The sequence below is a fragment of the Diplodia corticola genome, assembly GCF_001883845.1.
Source record: "Diplodia corticola strain CBS 112549 chromosome Unknown scaffold66, whole genome shotgun sequence".
In the NCBI taxonomy this organism is placed as follows: Eukaryota; Fungi; Ascomycota; class Dothideomycetes; order Botryosphaeriales; family Botryosphaeriaceae; genus Diplodia; species Diplodia corticola.
In genome coordinates this window covers 1-17483 of record NW_017971545.1, presented here as the reverse complement: position 1 = coordinate 17483, position 17483 = coordinate 1, and the positions used below count along the sequence as shown (strand labels likewise).

The window sequence follows — 17483 nt, the reverse complement described above, 5'->3', positions numbered from 1 at the left end:
CAGTCCATTCCAGCTTCCGTGTGCCATGGAAAGCTTCTCAGTCGGGCATGTATATAAATGAGGTTCTCCGCCTGGAATTGTCAGCCAATATTCCAACACTAACCAACTTCCATGCACCGTGCCGTCCTCCTCCAGTAGAACAAAACACTACTCAGTTGCCAACAACACTTCAACAAAACTGCCTCCAGGATGTCCAACCCCGGCAACGTCATCGGCGGCCACAAGGCCAACCTCAACAACCCCAACACCTCGGACGAGGCCAAGCAGCACAGCAAGCAGATCATCGACGAGCACATGGAGAGCGGCGATGTGCCCCAGGCCGACCAGAACAAGAATCCTGGCAATGTGTATGTCTTTCTGCTTACTCTTCCCTTTTTGTTGTTCATTTTCTTCCCCATTTTGGGAAGCCGATTGGGATGCTGATGACGATGTTGTGATGCAGTGCAGGCGGCTTGAAGGCGACTATCAACAACCCGAACGTCTCCGATGAGGCTAAGCAGAGCGCAAAGGATAGACTTAACGAATATTAATGGATGAGAAGAGGCATTTCTGTTGGCTCGAGGGCCAGCCGTCTTGTGTAGCTACATATGAATGGTAACCAAATGAAAATAATTATGGACTAAGCAGCATCATTCGAATATGAAGTGAAGGAGTAATTGCACAATTTGTTGTTGTTCACTCTATGAATCTTTGTTTTTCTTCCAATTCATGGTTCAACACTTCATATTTGTACCATATGCCTGCTACTCAACGTGACTTTAATGAAGCCCTTCAGCAATTTTCTTCGATGCTGATCAATTTGAAATGACTGGAGATGCGAGTAATCGAATCTCTGGCTCAAACTCAAGTACGATGTTCCAGGTAGCAGAAGGACGCAGTGGATGTTTATGTGCCTGTCAGATGCCTCGTTCAAGCCTCTCGGGCATCAGCGCCTTGCCGATGGATGATATCGATATGACAGTCCGAGGCTTTTATGCGATTACCGGCCGTAACTCGCAACGCTACGTGCACGAGTTGGTGGCCACAGCAACGCATGCCGAACATTGCCCATCACAATGATCGCGAGCGAGCTGCATGGCTGCCAACGCCATATGACAGGTGATGCAGAAGGCACGGTCCTGGACCTGGCCTTCCAGGAAAACTTGGAGAGGTGGAAGAAAATAAATATCGTGTTGCGTACGATACGAACAATGGACATGGGATATCCACTGAGGAATACAGGCGTATTCTGGTATAGCGATCCAGTCTCCGAACCCGGCCCAAGTTGTCACTCGCTGGGTGGATATTGACAAGTGCGTACACAAGGCCGGCCAAATAGGTGTCCTGCTCCTGCATCTGCAAGGAAAGACCTGCGTTCAGACCGGCTTCATGAATAATGAGTGATGTTCGCCAGCAACATGTCCATAACATTGCAGTGCAGCATTATCCATCACTATCTCTGGCAGCGCAATATACTCTTAGCAAGCAAGTTCGTTGCGACAGCCAAGCCGAGGGCAGTTTTCGTAAAGGACTTCGTTCAAGTGAGCACCCTGAAAATCTGTGGCGTGGTGTCTCGAATGATAGAGACCGACGGCAGGAGGAACCCTAATTTATAGAAGTAGGTTTTAACACCGAGGATTAGGAAGCTAGTAGACGTGGTCCGAGAGCGAAAGCATATAGCTGACTGTACGCTCATCCAAACCACGTTTTCGAGCCATCGAAGCACGTCAGTCATAGTCCGCATCTTGCCTTGCCTCCATCATTCTCATAACAGGGTATCATCCATACACACCGATCGTCCAGAGCCGCCGACAACGGCATCTCCGCCTCGCAGTGGCGTATCCCAGCACTCTGCCTCGACCCACCGGTAACGCCAACCCTCCAGCGTTCCGCAACGAACTCTAAACCAAAGCGCATGGCACATATCCGCATGCCCGCAGCCCCACGCCCTCACATTCAACCTCCAACCGCATCTTTTCAGGTAATATCCCACCACACACGTCTCCATCCCACCCACACCTCTCAAGCTCCCGCAGCAGCAGCACCAACACCAGCAGCAGCAGCCTCATCCACCCTCCTCACCTCCTCCACCACGACCTCCACCACCCTCGCCAAGCCCTCCATCTCCTCCTCGACATTCCCGCCGGCGCCCGCGCTCGAAAACGATGTCGAGTTGCCCACGTACGTCGGCCGCGCCGTGCGGCGCGCCAGGATCTTCGCCAGCCGGGTCGCCAGGTCGAGCGTCGGCGTCTGCGGGTAGAGGGCGGTGCTCAGCGGTTGCGCGGTGGCGGGGTTGGTGGTGGTGGTGCGCTGTGTGTGCACGACGACGTCAGCGGGGCAGTCCCAATGATTTCTGTGGTACGAAAAAAACAGAAAAAAGAAAAAACGCTCGCACGTCGCTGTGCTCTCTCCTTCCCTCACCACCACCGACTTTGGCAGTGGAGAAATAATGGGGGGTTTTATTTGGGGGGGGTGGTTTGTGTATGGCTCTTACGTTCGGCATGGCGTAGACGAAGCTGCCTACGGGCGCGGCGACGCCGGCGTCGTGCTCGGGCGAGGTGGTCGTGACGAAGAGGAGTAGCGATGTCGGGTGCACGGTCAGGTGCAGGTTGACGCGGGCGTTCGGGGCGCGGGGGAGCGGGAAGGAGAGCTGTGCGGGTTTCTGATGCTGATGCTGCTGCTGCTGCTGCTGCTGCTGTTGCTTGCTTCGCTCGCCGTTTGGTGGGGCCGCGGTGGTTGCTGCGTCCATTGAAGCCAGATGGGAGGGGGAAGTCGGTGCGTGTGGATGGGGAGGGCAGCAGCGCGTGTCTCAGACGGCAAGGTGGAGCAAGTGGGCGGCTGAGAGGTTCGGCGGTTGTGGTGGTGGTGGTGGAAAGTGTGCCGGGATGTGGGAGCGGACGACGGGTGCGCGTGGGTTACGCCATGATCGGCACCAGGGAAGGAAAAGACGCGGCCGGTCCGGCGGGGCAAGCAACGGCACGCGAGCCTAGGGTCAAACGGTCAAACCACACGGCCGACGACTGACCAAACCCTTCCCCGCGTCACGCCCCACGCTACCACACCCACTCGGCAAACGGCTTGTCGGGTGACACGCTGAGCCAAAGCCGCCCTTGCTGATGTACGTCTCGCGGGTTAAGAGCGGCTGCTCCGCTCGACAAACTTTTTCCCAAGCCGTCCTGGTGCTGTCGCGGTTGATGCCAGCTGATGTGCCTGTGAGACCTGCAGCTACATCCTTCCACTAGCTTCGACAATGAGCTCCGAGACCCATTCTGTTGCCCTCGAGGGCGAGTGGCAGGGAGAATTAGACCCGGAGGACGACCCGGAGGAGCAGAGAGTCATCCATGCCACCCTAGACTCGTTCCAGTAAGTGAGACTTCACCTCTTGTGTCTGTCTATACGCATTTCCTATTTCGGCCATCAAGTATGCTTCCCCATTTCGGCCATCCAACCCGTAGCACCCTCTCTCGGGCGCTGACCACCACGTCCTAGCATCTCCTGAGTTGGACCTTTTTCTTATCAATTCTCCATCATGTTCGTCCAAAACCAAAAGGTCCTACCGCCGCGTCGCCCACTACAACGTGACGCACGTCCGCCGCCAAAACTTCTACGCCATGCCCTCGGCGCACTGGACCCTCCTCGCCGGCCCGCCCTTCAACCTCCTCGACACCTTCGACGCCGTCGACGCCGCCCTCGACGCCAACGCCGACCTGGCCGAGGCCATCTTCCGCGCCGGCGCCCCCAACTTCGGCATCGACCCCTCCCACACCACCCCCCGCCGCGACCCGTCCGACCCCTCCGGCCGCCGCACCATCGACCCCGTCTGGCACCGCGCCGCCACCGCCGCCGACCTCGAGAAAGCCCGCAGCACCATCCGCCAAATGTACCGCGACTGGTCCGCCGCGGGCGCCGCCGAGCGGCGCGCCTGCTACGGGCCCGTCCTGGCCGCGCTGGCCGCCGAGCACGCCGGCACGCCGCCCACGCAGCGCGACGCGATCCGGGTGCTGGTGCCCGGCGCGGGGCTGGGGCGGCTGGTGCTCGAGGTGTGCGCGCTGGGCTTTTCGGTCGAAGGCAACGAGATCTCGTACCACCAGCTGCTGGCGTCGTCGTTCGTGCTCAACCACACGGCCGCGGCCGGGCAGTTCGCGGTGCACCCCTGGGCGCACGCCTTCTCCAACCACGCGTCGCGCGCCCGCCAGCTGCGCGCCGTGCGCGTGCCCGACGTCCACCCCGCGGCGCTGCTGCGCCGCGCGAGCGAGGGCTGCCGCGTGCACGCCTTCGAGCGCATGGGCATGGCCGCCGCAGACTTTTGCGTGAGCTACCGCGCCGCCGAGGCGAAGGACGCGTTCGATGCCGTCGCCACCGTGTTCTTCATCGACACCGCGCCGAACCTGATCAACTACATCGAGGCGATTGCGAATTGCTTGAAGAGCGGGGGCGTGTGGGTCAACCTGGGCCCGTTGCTGTGGCACTTTGAGAACGATCCGCCTGGTGCGCGGAACAAGAGAGGGGGCGATGGTGGTGACGACGAGAAGGGCGTTGCCGGTGTCGGTGCTGAGGACAGGGATTTGGGCATCGCGGAAAGCGGTTCCGTCGAGCTGACGGATGAGGAGGTGGTGGCGCTGGTGGAGCGGTTCGGCTTCAAGATCGAGCGGAGGGAGCTGCCCGGTGGCAGCAGTGACGAAGCGGGGGCGGGCATCGAGACTGGATACATCTCGGATCCGAACAGCATGATGCAGCACGTTTACCGGCCCTCGTTCTGGATCGCGAGGAAGTTGTAAGAGCAGAAGAGTTCCGAAGGAAAAATTAAAAAGAGGGTCGTGAACGGAGTTTTTCTCGTCATTCGTGGAATGATATTTAGAGACGTTCTCCTGTAAGCGGAGACCATACTACGCGAGGTCTCAACTTGATAGTACTACTTGTTTGGCGGTCAGCCGGCGCCGATGTATAACGATCGGAAGCAGCCGAATACGGAAGGCTGAGAGGAACAGGAAGGCGGCTAGTCGTAGTACGACACCGTGCAGCTTCCCGAGTTCTTCGCTTCTCAATGCTGACGCAGCGGCCAAGTTCTGGTAAATGACAAGAGACGAGCCCATCGATCAATCGACCATCGTGAGAAGACAAAGAAGCCAAAAAAAATAAAATAAAATTTAGCGCACGCGCCCTCACGTAGCTCATCTCTGCCACGATGCTCTCGAACGCAGAAGAAAGGGCAGGATCATGAACATCCTCATCGCTTACGGTGCGCACAGGCAGCTGAACTGCATTGCCAGCGAAAGCTGAGACGATTGGCAAAAGCGCGATAAAAGAGGGATCGCCGGGATCGCTCCGCAGATCCGAATCATCTAGTCGCTCATCACACACTTTAAGCCACACGGACCACCACCGCATAGTATACAGGATATCCGGAAGGACCAGCATCCGACGTCCTAGGTAGTGGGCGAGACAGAGAGCAACAGGCGGTCGCCATTTCACCCAGCGAGAGACAGGAGAATCGGAATCAGAAGATGAAGACGACGGGAGGACGCGGAAACAGAAAAAGCCGCATGCCGATTCGTTTAGCGAGGCATGCATGCATGTATGTATGTACGACCTTGCATTGCACATCTACCCCTGGACTCTCTTCCCGACTATCCGTACCCGCGTGCGGTTTGCACACGCGGCCTGCCCGGCCCTTTCGTCATGCGCGCAAACGCGATGGGCCCGCTTTTTTTACTTCTCTTTTTGTTTGCTTGCTCGTGCGACCGGCTGGGGAGTGGAAATGGCGCCGCCGGTGACGGGGGGGTGTTGGTTGGGGGTGAGAAGAAGCGGAGGGTCAATCTCCGGGATGCTCAGGGAGGGGATGGGGGAGCTTGGGTGCATTTTGCATGCATGGCGCGGAGATGCGAGAGGGGCGGAAGGCCCCGGGCGCGAACAGCGCGCGTGGAAACTGTGTACGTAAGATGCTCCTGCTGCTCCATGTCGAGCTGAAGAAGGTGGCAAGAGATGAACAGCTGAACAGCACGGTGGGGAGGCGCAGTACATACAATTTCGACTCCGTGAAACTTTGGTGCCCGTACCAGCCGCCTGGCCAAGGAGAGCAAGGGTGTTGTGCCTCCAGTCGCAACACAACACATTCCACGAATGAGCAATCGTGGCTGCTGTGAACGTTTTGTAGAACTCCTCACATGTTGCTTGCACTCAACGGAAAGGGAACCTCAGGTGGGCGCGAAGAGTTAGAATGTATTGATCGTTTCCTGCGCCACTTCTCGTGCATCTGATGCTACGGGATGCTATGCTCACTGCCAAACTATGCTCTGCGGAATAAGTCCCATATGTACCAGTGAGAACCCGTCGAATTGCAACTGAAGCAAGGAATCGGTCACCCCTGACGGACAAAGGCTTGTCGCCACCAAGGCTTTTTCTATCCACCCCATGTACCTTTATAGACCAGATGCAAGAAAAGAAAATCGTAATCCATCAGGAAACTTGTGTCCTCCCTCCCGTTTGGGTATCTAACGTCGGGAAGGGAATTGAAGAGAATCGAAATAAAACAATAGAGCCAGCTCCACGCCAAAGAGTGATGCTCTCCAAAACCAGGAGAGCAGAAGAATGCTGCATAAATCTGTACAAATGGGGTAGGATGCTATGATCCGTGGCCAGGAAATGACTGTATCCTGAATCGACTGCGTTGCGACCCTCTTCGAGATGTGAACGAAGTGATCTAGGACTCGGCAAAGTGGCCGATCGTGGCGCAGAAGTTGCTGCGGTTGTCAGCATCCTTGACGACGCCGGTGCCCTGGACGGTGACCATGTTGACCGAAGCCTTGGTCGAAAGACCAAACAGCTGGACGTTGGAGTTGGTTCCCTCGTACGACACCATGTTGTTCTGGCAGTCGTTGGCCGAAACGCAAGTCTGCTCATAGTTCTCAAAGAACGAGTACAGTCCACCACCGGCGACGACGACGTCCTGGCTGTCGATGAAGCGGACACCCCACGCCTTCTTGCCACCGGTTGCAGAAGCGCTGCTGAAGTCGGGGTCGGACCAGGAAGACTGCACAGTGAACGGCTTCGTGGCATCCGGGTTGGACTGGTAGTATGGCGTCTCGGTCTGAATGGCGCCCAGGAAGACATTCTTAGCGCCAACGAGTTGGTAGTTGTACATGACGCTGTGCTCCGAAGCGGTACCCCACAGCCACACCGGGTTGGTGGATTCAATGAGGACACCACGGGCGCTGTAGATGTCGATCTGGTTGTGGTCCGAAAGGTCAAGCTCGTGGTCAGCAACCCAGAACCAGCAGTTCTCAACGTAGACACTGGCCGTCTCAGAAGCGTGGAACATCAAGAAGACACCCTCGCAGTCGGGGTTGGCATCGTGGGTGGAGTTGGGGTTCTTGGCACACGTGTCGGACTGGAGCTCAGAGCCCGTGTAACCGCCAACACGGAAGTGCACATCCCAGAGACCACCCGCACCAGGCTCAGACTCCATGTTCCACTGCAGCAGGATGGCTCCAGGGGCGGGACCGCGAGATCCAATGATGAAGTCGCTCATCTCAACGCTGCCAGTCGAGTTCTTCTCGCCAACCTTGATAGCAGGGATGGGGTTGTTCTGATCGCTGAACTTGTCGCCGGTGGCAAGCAGCATGGGCAAGATCTCACCCGTGATCTTGATGTTCTTGCTGCCGGGAATGGTAACGGTGTCGCTGATCAGGTAAGCACCATGGTCGAAGTAAAGGATCTGCTGATCAGTCAGGGCGTCGATAGCCGCCTGAATGGCAGCCGTGTCATCGGTAGTGCCGTCACCCTTGGCGCCCGCATCCTTGATGCTGACGAAAGCGCTGGAGTCGTAACCGCCGTACTGCGGCTTCGACCGAGTGAAAATATCGCCTGCATCGTTGAGAAGAGGGGTGGGCCTGGTGAAGTCCACCTCCTTCTGGATGCGGCTACCCTGGTCGGCAATGTACTCCTTGCCCTGGACCCAAGACTTGACGGTAGAACCACCGGCCAGAGCGGCAGTGCCAGCAGAGAGGACAGCGGTCTGGCTACCAGAGAAGTCAACGTTCTCGAGGACGAGAGTACCGCCGGTGGCAGGGACGCTGTTCTCGGAGAAGGAGGTGTTGACGCCGAGCGGAGTGCCGGTGAAGGTGCTATCGAGGACAATGACGGAACCGACGGTCTGGTTGGACGGGGAGTTGGCCATGTCAATTCCGACATCACAGTTGTTGATGTTGAGGCCGTGGAAGGTCCAGAGCCAGTTCCAGTTCATGAAGACAGCGGTGTTTTGGCCATTGAAGGTCAGGTTGCGGGTGGTGAATTGCTGGCTGCCGAGGAAAGCACCGTAGTTGCCACCGTTGAAGGTCAGATCCGTCATGAAGCCACCGGAGCCGTTGTCCATGAAGATGCCTTGCTGCTTGTTGGTAGCGCTCTTGGGAAGCATCTCGAAACGGATGTTCTGGAGACTGGTGGCCTGGGCGACCTGCCAGTGGATGCCAGCACCGGAGCTCTCGGGCATGCCAGTGAGGTCGATGACGAAGTTGCGGACCTGGCGGAAGAAGTTGTTCTGGTTGGTGTACCAGTTGGAGCCGTCGTCATTGTAGGGATCAGCGTCAATGAGGGCCATGCCAGCGAAGCTGGCAGAGCCCTTGATGACGGGAAGGTCCGTGATGTCGCCAACAAGCTGCGTGTAGTAGTACGGGATGATGGGCTTGCTGACAACATAGGTTCTGCGCGCGCATTAGCGAGGCGTTCAGACTGGTCGGGATCAGGATGCTCACCCAGGGGGGAAATAGACAAGCGCAGGGGTCACGGTGGTCGAGTCACAGTTGTTGCCGCAGCGGTTACCGTCACTGATGGCCGTGTTGATGGCAGCGGTGTCGTCGGTAGAGCCATCGCCGGTAGCGCCGTAGTCCTTGACATTGCGGAAGACCTTGTAGTCTGCGCTGCCGTACGCAACGGTGCCCTGGCGCTTGATGTTGGCGAGCCAGTAGCTCGAGGCGGCGGCGGCAGCGTCCGAGGCGCCAACGGTGACGTCGGCGTCGATGCCAGCAACGCTCACGCCGGCCTCAAGGATGGTGCCGGGCGTGGGCGCGGCGTGGGCGGGAGCGGCGCTGAGGAGAAAACGCAGGCCGAGGGCGACCGCGGCGGTGCTGAAAGCGATCATGATGAAGAGCCTGCTTCGAAAGGGAGTGAGGAAGGAGAGTGTCGCGAGCTGGTAAATAAAGCCTTGTCAGTGCACAGCACTTGAGCTTGGACCGAGTGTTGCGCGGCCGCGAGGCTGGTGGCAGAATGTAGAAAGTCGGTTGTGAATGGAATGTGCGCGTCGAGGGAAGGTTGGCGCGGCGGTATTTGGGGAGTCCGTAATGAAAGAGTGACGGAGGACAAGAAGAAAAACAGTGTAGCTGGGAGTAGCCACAAAAAAACGCTGTGGCTCGCACAGGTCTTGAGAAAGGCAGGTGGTGTGGCAGGCAAAGGGAGGGCGGTGGCCGCGTATGTTTTATAAGCGCGGGCTGGCGGGCGAGAAACATGAAACATAGATTTTCGACTCACTGCTTGGTCTGGCGGCTCCGTGCTAAAGGGTTCTGGGCGCGGTTTCAAGTGGGCCGCTGCCGTCTCCGCACCCGCCGCGGCGGCCTGATTTATAGGCCCATAGCCGTCGACGCCCTCGCCGCCAAACGCCTCGCGCTGGCAAGCGGCCTCCCAGGCGGGCAGCGCCTGCCACTGCTGCTGCTCGCCGCGGCGGTCACGGCCGCCCGTCGCGTGCCCACGGTCACGCCCGCGGCCTTCCTGCCTGGGCGGCGGCATGCAGCGCGGCATCGAGGCAGCGGCAAGGGGAGGAGGCGGGCACCCAGACTCGGGCTCAGGTGGGCAAGGGTGCTGTGCGCGGGCCGGTGGTGTGGCGCGCCGAGCAGCCGTCTTGTCTGTCAAATCAAGCGGCGCGCCGGGACGGCCAGTGAAACATTCCACGGGTGGGCCGGTGGCCAGTTGTTGGATGTCGATGGGCAGAGGTCGGCGCGGCGGTCTGTCCCTGAAGCGACTTGCAGAGTGGCCCCGCCGCAACCAGTCAAGCCACGCGCTCGCCCTGATCGGCCTGCGTTTGAAACCGCGGCGCCGCATGCGTCTCAGGAACCACGTCGCCCGCCCCTGCCATTGGTCGTTTGCTCACGCTGCCCTGCCGCCCGCCGCAGAGCACCGCAGAGCACCGCAGAGCGCAATCTGTCTGCGAGCAATCAGAGCCCGCACCGCCCCCGGCCCATGCCGGCCTGCCACCCGGCCCGTCGAGTTTGCGCTGCCGACAAAGGCTTGGCCTAACTTTGTTGGCTGCTGTTGCCCTGCTCGCGCTTCGTTATGCAGTGCCGCCCCTATAGCCGCCTCGCCGGCCGCCTATGCGCACACTCGCGCACACTCGCGCACTGTACCTGTAACAGCGTCGTCATAATGAAGGACCTGCGTCGCTGCTGGCGCCTGCCTTTTTGGGTGCCGCAAGCCTATTCGGGCGGTTGCACGAGCGCGTCTGCCAGGCGACAATGGCGCTTTCGGTGGAGCATGACCGGTCACAACAGCAGAAAACCCCAAGGCCAGCACGAGAACGCGGCGTCAAGAATGGGCCATCGCCATCATCGGGCGCCCGCCTGGGTTTTGCGCGACCGCTGTGCCGACCCCCTCCACATTGCCGCTGCCCCGCACCCTGCAGGTTGCACATGCTTCCAGAAGCCGGGGTCGTGGTGGATCTGCATGTGCAGGTGCAGGTCATAGGGCCGTCTTGTGCTCATCTGGAAGCCGCTCGTGGTTCGCTGGCAAAATGCAGCTCTATAGTGCTTATTCTAGCTCGCTCTTTTCGACTACTTTCTTCACAAAGGCCTCCAGTAGCCTTCATCACCCGCCCGCCTGCGTCGAGACATCACCAGTAGTTTCCACTGTTGCCCTGTCCCAGCTTCCCACTTTGGCCTCCTTCCGTGTCGGGTTGCATTTCGCCTTGCCTGTCCGCATCGTCCGCCACCTCTCCGCGCTGCAGCTGATCGATGACTCGGGCCAGCCGTTCGATGCCTTCACCAAGCCGGTCGACATCCTCCCAGCTAAAGCACAGCCGGATGTCACATGGGAAATTCACCGTAGCCGAGTCCCCGGGAACCTCGAACAGCCCACCTTCCGCAACGATCAAGTTCTCCTTCTCTCGCGCCAGTCGCGCAACCTCGGCGCTCTTCAGCGGGGAAGGGAGCGAAAGCCACACGAAATAACCCCCGACTACTTCTCTGCCGGGCTGCGGCAGCCTGACGCCCTGCGGGACCAGATGCTTCTCGATGGCCGACATCATCACACGGTAGCGCGCCGCATAGGCAGGCTGCAGCGTCCCGTAGATATGCTGCTGCAGCCGATCGGATTCGAGGAGTTGCGCAACATACGTCGACGTGAGCTGCGATGGCGCCCCGCCGGACCGCGAGGTACCAGTCTGCGAGACGCCATGGGCAAGTTTTGCGGTACCTTCGACCCAGCCGGTTCTGAGACCAGGCCCGGCTACTTTGCTGAAGCTCCCGTTGCTAGCCACATTACCGAACCCGTCCGCGCCGTCTCGTTCGGCGCCTCCGTCTAGGAAACGGTCGATATCAACGAGCCTAGGCAGTAGTGCTTTGTTCAACCCCGACTCATTGGTGTCAGTTGCTGCGGGCCATTGCAAAAAGTCGTAGACGTCGTCACATATGACGAGGGCGTCGTATTCCCGAGCCAGTTTCACCAACTCCTTCCGCCTCTCCAGTGGCATGGTGACGGATGAGGGATTGGCAAAGGAAGGAACAACGTAGATGACGTGAGGGTAGATCTTGCGCCAGGGCCGCCCGGGCTTCAGAGTCTACGCTGCGTCAACTAACTGCATGCAGGGGGCCAATATCGTCGACGGGCGTCATACCGGCTCTGTGTTTCCATCTGCCCTCGCTTTCTCCTCGCTCTTTGTTATCTCCCGTCGCAGAAAGTCGACGTCGACGCCGCCGTCGTCCTCGGGCACGGAACGCAATCTCCCAGCGAATCCTGAGTCCTCAAAGATGCGGAACGCCAAGAAGTAGGCGGGGGAGCTGATCCATATGTTTCGGGTGAAGATCGGATCGGTGAAGGTCTGCAGGATGCATCCCAGGTTCTGCGACGCCCCTCCCGTGATGGTAATCCTCTCGTCCGTCACCGGTTGGCTCGGACGATAGAAGTCCGTCAGCCACGCAGCAATTGCGCTGCGTGCTCCCGGGTCTCCCGGATCAGGGCCGTACAGCAGGCCCGGGATGGCGACATCAGGCCGCGTCAGGACGCTGTCGGCCGCCTGTTTAATGACGGCGGTAGGAAGCAGCGACGTGTTCGGCCAGCCTCGAAGGAGGTTGATGAGGGGTTTCGCGGCCATGGCTGCGGCGTTTGTTGACGGCTGCGCCACCGACGCGAATTTGCGAATGCGTTCGTCAGCCCACGCCCTGCTCCGCACTCGCTAATTCTAACGTCGTGGCTGCCGCCGGTTAGCGAGCGCTGCCGTTGACAACCGGACTGAAGTGGGTTTGCAGCCAAGGGATCGGCGTTCTGACGGCAGTGTTCCGACTCCGGGCCAACAGCAAGGCTTCGGCACAAACACAGCGTGGTACGTACACGACTGCTCCGCGCGCCGACGGACGGCAGCAATTCCGCACGCTGCTTTGTCCGCAGGCTCGCTCGACGCCGGCACGTACCGCAGCGGAGGGCCAGCGTGCGACTTTAGGGGTCTCTGGGTTATGAGGGGCGATCGTGGATATTGTCTAAGATGAGCTCGCTGAGCAAAATAATGGGCCGGCGTGGGGCGCGCGGAGCACGGAGGCCAAGGAGGCGATCTCCTGTCGCGGTTGCACAGGCGGCACGGTGGCTTCGCGGCCGTCGCCCAGGCTGGACATGCAGGTGTGTGGCGGGCGCCCTCTCGGAAGTCGGGACTTTGGAAACAACTCGGAGCGTGGCTCGGCTGGGGCAGGGTGTTGGCAGCCAGCGCACTCGCTCGGCGTGCGGGCAAATGCGCGCCTGCGCGCCTGGGCCCTTCCAGAAAACCGCTGGAGCGCACGCGCAGGCTACGTAGTACACACGGCCGCCACCGTCAGCCTGCGTGCCTGCGTGCCTCAGCTACCTGTGCCGGACGGACGAGCGTGAGACGGCGCGCTGCATGCGAGCTGGTGACAGTGAGGCTCCGGCTGGGTTTTATCGATAAAGCGCGATATAAATAATTCCAGCCCCATCGCCGCGGGCCCGGATCTGGCCAGGCGACGACGCCCCCTGGCGGCGGGTTGCACTGGTGCCGTCTCCTCGCCGCCCACGGATGATGTCAGCCTCTGCCAGTGCGACAGTGCGCGCGCGCCGGTGTGGGATGGAGTGCGCGACCCGCCGCCCGCAAGCCCGCCGCCGCACCGCAACGGGTCTGGTAACAGCAGATCGGTATACGGCTGCAGGAATACGGCGGCTCGTGATTGATGACGGCGAGGCCAATGGCCGCCTGAGCTGCGCCCACTTGCCCACGCTGTCCAAGCCACCCCAGACGACGCAACAGATCAACCGTGCTGCCGAAGCTTGTCACATCGCCCTGGCGGTCCCTTAAAATTTACGTTACGTTTTACAACCCCCAAACACCCGAGACTGCCGCTCCTATTCAACGGAGCTCCTCTTTCTGTTCCCTCCACTAGCCTGCACAACCCTCTCCTTACCCAAGTTCTCTTCTATTGCGTTGCGCGGCGCGCGGGCAGGCCCTCCGATCACGCAAAATGTCATCAGCTGCGAAGCGCCTGACCTCAATCTTCAGCCTGTCCTCTCTGAACCTGGCCGAGGCAGCCAAGGAGGAGCCGCCTGCTACCACAGAGACGACCGAGTCTGGTTCGAGAGGCAGACGCCGCTCCATTTCCGCTAGGCTCAGCAGATCCCAGAGCCGCGATCGCTCGTCGTCAGCTCAGCCGCCTCCGTCAGCAGAAGAGCCGCCCGTCCCTCCCATTCCGCAGGGCATCGAGCGCCAGTCGACCATCCGCAGCATCACCGACGATGGCGGCGACCTCCTCCCTCCCCCGCCCGTCCGCGTCGACTCCGCATCGCGCTCCTCGTCCAGAAACTCGTCGCGACCCTGCAGCGACTTCCGCCCCGGCAGCGTAGCATCCCTCCGCCCCGAGTCCGTCCTGCTCCAGGTCACCGCCGACGGCCACCTCGACCCCGGCAACGCCGCTCAGGCGAACAAGCTCAAGAGAAAGTCGTTTTTCGGAAGAGTGAGAAAGAGCGAGGCGGAGCCGACGGGACCCCAGGCCTGGATTGTGGGCCACGAGGGCAAGCCCGAGTACAGCGTCTCCTTGCTTTCGAACGGGGAGAAAGTGCCGGAACTGTGGGACGAGCAAGGCGACACGTATGTTTACGTGTATCCGCCGACATCCGGCCACGGTCCCAGTTTCAAAGTGGATTCCACCATCTACGCCTCGTCGACTGTCCTTACACAGCTTGCCTATGGCGGAATCTACAGCAACCCGGCCGTGGTGGCGGGAGGCGACAGGAGAGGGACCCTCGACACACAAGTCCAGAGCATGGACATGAATGCCCAGAACTCATCGCCGATCTCGCCGAACACCCCGCGCGCCTCCGACATTGAGAGCGAGGACGTCAGCTCCAAGGCTTCCAGGGAGTTGATGAACGACTCCCTCGAACTCCCGGGCTCCGAAATCCATCTCTACCTTCCTCTGAAACTTAGCAGCGATGGCCAGATCCCGACGCCAGGCGGAACTCAGCCGCCCATGACCCCCGACGATCTGGAGACGCTTGTCGCCACGCGGAACCTGTTTGCCTTCTTGGTCGGCCAGTCTTTGGTCGCAACTCCCACCCGCCAGTCCATCTTTGCCATTTTCCTACAGATCTCTGAGATGTTGAAGTATTACGAGTTCTCTAACCTGGATGGATCGACTTTTGGAGAAATCGCCGCTTCCAGTTTCGACAGCTATGTTGAGGAGCTGCATCTAGCCGATGTTAGGGCCAGTCGCGAGAAGACCATCGAAGGCATCGTGCTAGGCGAGCGTATGCGCTCCGTGATGCTCTACAACGAGGCTTTCGTGCACGCTGTTGGCAAGTATGAACATATCAAGACCCTCGGAAACCCCAAGTTCAACATGATTTCTCAAAACACTCGTGACCGCATGGAGCGAGCATCCATGGACTTGGAAATTAGATTCAGGAACTTCACCTCCAGATTGGTTGATTTCGACTTCCCCGGTGTCTTCTCCGGCATCATGAACAGCAAGACCGCCGAGGAGCGCAAGGTCGTCAGATTCGAGGCTTGGCGCAACGCCTTCATGACTACCCGGAAGCACATGCTCAACTACTACAAGTCCAAATACGGCGCATGGCCACCAAAGGCGAACTCGAAGAAAAACAGCTTGGAGACGGACGGCCTGAACAGAATCGTCCTCCAGGACCTTTACCACGACTTTTCCTGCCTCTATGATCTCCTTGTTGACCGCGAGAACCTGACGACGCGTACGATGGATTCTCCCCCGACGGACGAAGAAGCAGGCGAGCCGATGGTCCGCGCCCTGCGCCTGGTGCTTAGTGAATATGACCGTAGCGTGCCGCCATTCCAGCCGCCAGTTCCGTTCGACTGTCCCATGATTCCCGATCTCTCCATGACTCGTAGTGACTTCGGCACTGGAGACGAGAAGAAGGACGCCAAGGCCCGCAAGAAGGATCTCAAGGACGACGAACGAGTCCAGTTGATGAAGAAGACCCACAACGAGGACGCTGATATTTCCACTCCTTTCCTGGACTCTTTCCGCGCCTTGGAGAAGTCATCCATGCATCGGAAGAACATCGAAGAGATTCGCGATCAGCGCATCGGCCATTGGCTCTTCATGTACGCTGTCATCCAGTCACTGCCCATGCTCGTCATCGACGCGCCCGGTGTCAAGTGGAACAAGGGCGTCGAATACTTCCTGTGCGAGCCGCCGCGTTCCGGAGTGCCGTGGGCCAAGGACGTCAAGAACCAAGGACGCGCATGGTATGGCATTGCGGGCGGCTCCGGTGTGGTTGCGTTGCCATCAGATGTTGTCGAGCACGGTGTCGAAGGCGTGTACCGCCGCAGCCACTGCTGGCAAATGGCGGAGAAATGGAGCCTGGACCAAATGGAGCAGCCTGGCATGGGCGGCATGGGCGGCATGGGCGGTATGCCCGGCATGCCCGGCATGCCCGGAATGCCCGGCATGATGCCCACAGCGGTTGGCGAAGACCTCAACGAGCCCCTTCCGGAGCCCGGCATGCCCAGACTCCGGGCAGGCTCAAGGGCCAGCAGCATCGATCGCCGCAGCCACGTTCGCGAAAGTGTGATGCTTGGCTTGGAGGCGCTGCCGCTACCTACTGGTGTGTCTCCGACGGGCGAGATGCCTCGCCCGGTCAGCAGCCACAGCAACGATCCCACGAAGACATTTGACGCCATCATCGGCGCGACACCGCAGAAGGGAAAGAAGAGGGAGAAGTCGAGGCTTGCCTCGTAAGCGGACGTGCAATGATGCCACGGCAATCGAACCAAAAGCGCAGGTCTACATTTATTTTTATTGTTCAGCTTTGATATTTATCATCTCCTTAAAATACCACGTGGTAGTGGCAGCATCTGGAAGGCGTTGGTGGGATTAATTGCTAATGCTTTCTGGCTTTTTGGAGAAGGATGGAACGGAGAGCGGGTGCTGTTTGGAGCGCGTATAATACTGTCGAAAACTTGGACATATACCGGAAAAGGCAATTGGTTCAAAGCAGTCTATAGCGATAAATGCGATCTGCAGAATATGCATGTAAGGACCCTGGCTAAACGCTATCGTGAGCGTGTAATTTTCGGACCCTGATTGGAAGGGTCCTCGTCGGCACCCCAGCCGTCGAAGCTTGGGCCGAAGTCGGCACACCTCCCGCTCCAAAAACGCGGCGTACGAGCTAGCTCTCTGTCACCAGAATTCGGTCACACGCCCGGCCGCATTCCTTTCCCCTCGTTCTTCACCGCCGCGCCTTCGACAAGTTTAGATACGCGTTGAAGCTCACGCAAAACCCGCCGCCGCCTGCAATTGACACCAACGCGCCTCCTCCCTCCTCGCCCGACCACTCCTACCGCGATCTTAAACAGCCAACCCCGATTCGAAACCGACACGAGCACCGAGACGACACGTTCTTGAATCCTCCGCCGCAGCACCCGATTCGATCCTTCCGCTTGAAAAAGGGCCACACGCACACGCAGTTCCTTCCGTCGAGATCCTTCAAAACCCGGGCACCCCCGCGAGATTGCGCATCCAACGAAATGTCGGCATCTCTGCCCGGCAGCCGCGACCTGCCTGCGTCGCAGTATGACTTGAGCACGTACTGGGGCCGCGTGCGCCACGCAGCGGACGTGTCAGACCCGAGGTGAGGACCAAAAAAAATATAAATATACATGTGTTTTTGTCGCGGGAGATTTTGGGGAAGAAAAAAAGGCGCGCGCGCGCAGACTGCAATTCGCGGATCGCACCTTGCCTTGCGTGTGAGTGCGCGTTTGGACGCGGGGGGGG

The 17483-nt window shown here is 59.4% G+C and overlaps 6 protein-coding genes across 6 annotated transcripts; 3 read left to right on the top strand and 3 right to left on the bottom strand.

The window, feature by feature from the left end:
* Window positions 1-189: 189 nt before the first annotated feature.
* On the top strand, window positions 190-530 carry BKCO1_660006 (conidiation-specific protein 6; the record flags this gene model as incomplete). Its single annotated transcript, XM_020278317.1, has 2 exons — window positions 190-347; window positions 443-530. 2 exons carry the CDS (start codon window positions 190-192, stop codon window positions 528-530), a joined length of 246 nt encoding a protein of 81 aa, XP_020126385.1.
* A 1471-nt stretch (window positions 531-2001) lies between these two features.
* On the bottom strand, window positions 2002-2728 carry BKCO1_660005 (uncharacterized protein; the record flags this gene model as incomplete). The annotated part of the gene is made up of 2 exons (XM_020278310.1): window positions 2002-2289; window positions 2474-2728. The coding sequence occupies 2 exons, from the start codon at window positions 2726-2728 to the stop codon at window positions 2002-2004; spliced, it is 543 nt and encodes a 180-aa protein (XP_020126388.1).
* A 501-nt stretch (window positions 2729-3229) lies between these two features.
* On the top strand, window positions 3230-4757 carry BKCO1_660004 (n2227-domain-containing protein; the record flags this gene model as incomplete). Its single annotated transcript, XM_020278299.1, has 2 exons — window positions 3230-3342; window positions 3530-4757. 2 exons carry the CDS (start codon window positions 3230-3232, stop codon window positions 4755-4757), a joined length of 1341 nt encoding a protein of 446 aa, XP_020126387.1.
* A 1922-nt stretch (window positions 4758-6679) lies between these two features.
* BKCO1_660003 (glycoside hydrolase family 55 protein) lies at window positions 6680-9115 on the bottom strand (the record flags this gene model as incomplete). The annotated part of the gene is made up of 2 exons (XM_020278288.1): window positions 6680-8678; window positions 8730-9115. 2 exons carry the CDS (start codon window positions 9113-9115, stop codon window positions 6680-6682), a joined length of 2385 nt encoding a protein of 794 aa, XP_020126390.1.
* Window positions 9116-10852: 1737 nt separating this feature from the next.
* Window positions 10853-12331, bottom strand: BKCO1_660002 (aminotransferase; the record flags this gene model as incomplete). Its single annotated transcript, XM_020278277.1, has 2 exons — window positions 10853-11797; window positions 11855-12331. The coding sequence occupies 2 exons, from the start codon at window positions 12329-12331 to the stop codon at window positions 10853-10855; spliced, it is 1422 nt and encodes a 473-aa protein (XP_020126389.1).
* Window positions 12332-13697: 1366 nt separating this feature from the next.
* Window positions 13698-16448, top strand: BKCO1_660001 (choriogenin hminor; the record flags this gene model as incomplete). Its single annotated transcript, XM_020278266.1, has 1 exon — window positions 13698-16448. The coding sequence occupies one exon, from the start codon at window positions 13698-13700 to the stop codon at window positions 16446-16448; it is 2751 nt and encodes a 916-aa protein (XP_020126391.1).
* Between the last annotated feature and the right edge of the window lie 1035 nt (window positions 16449-17483).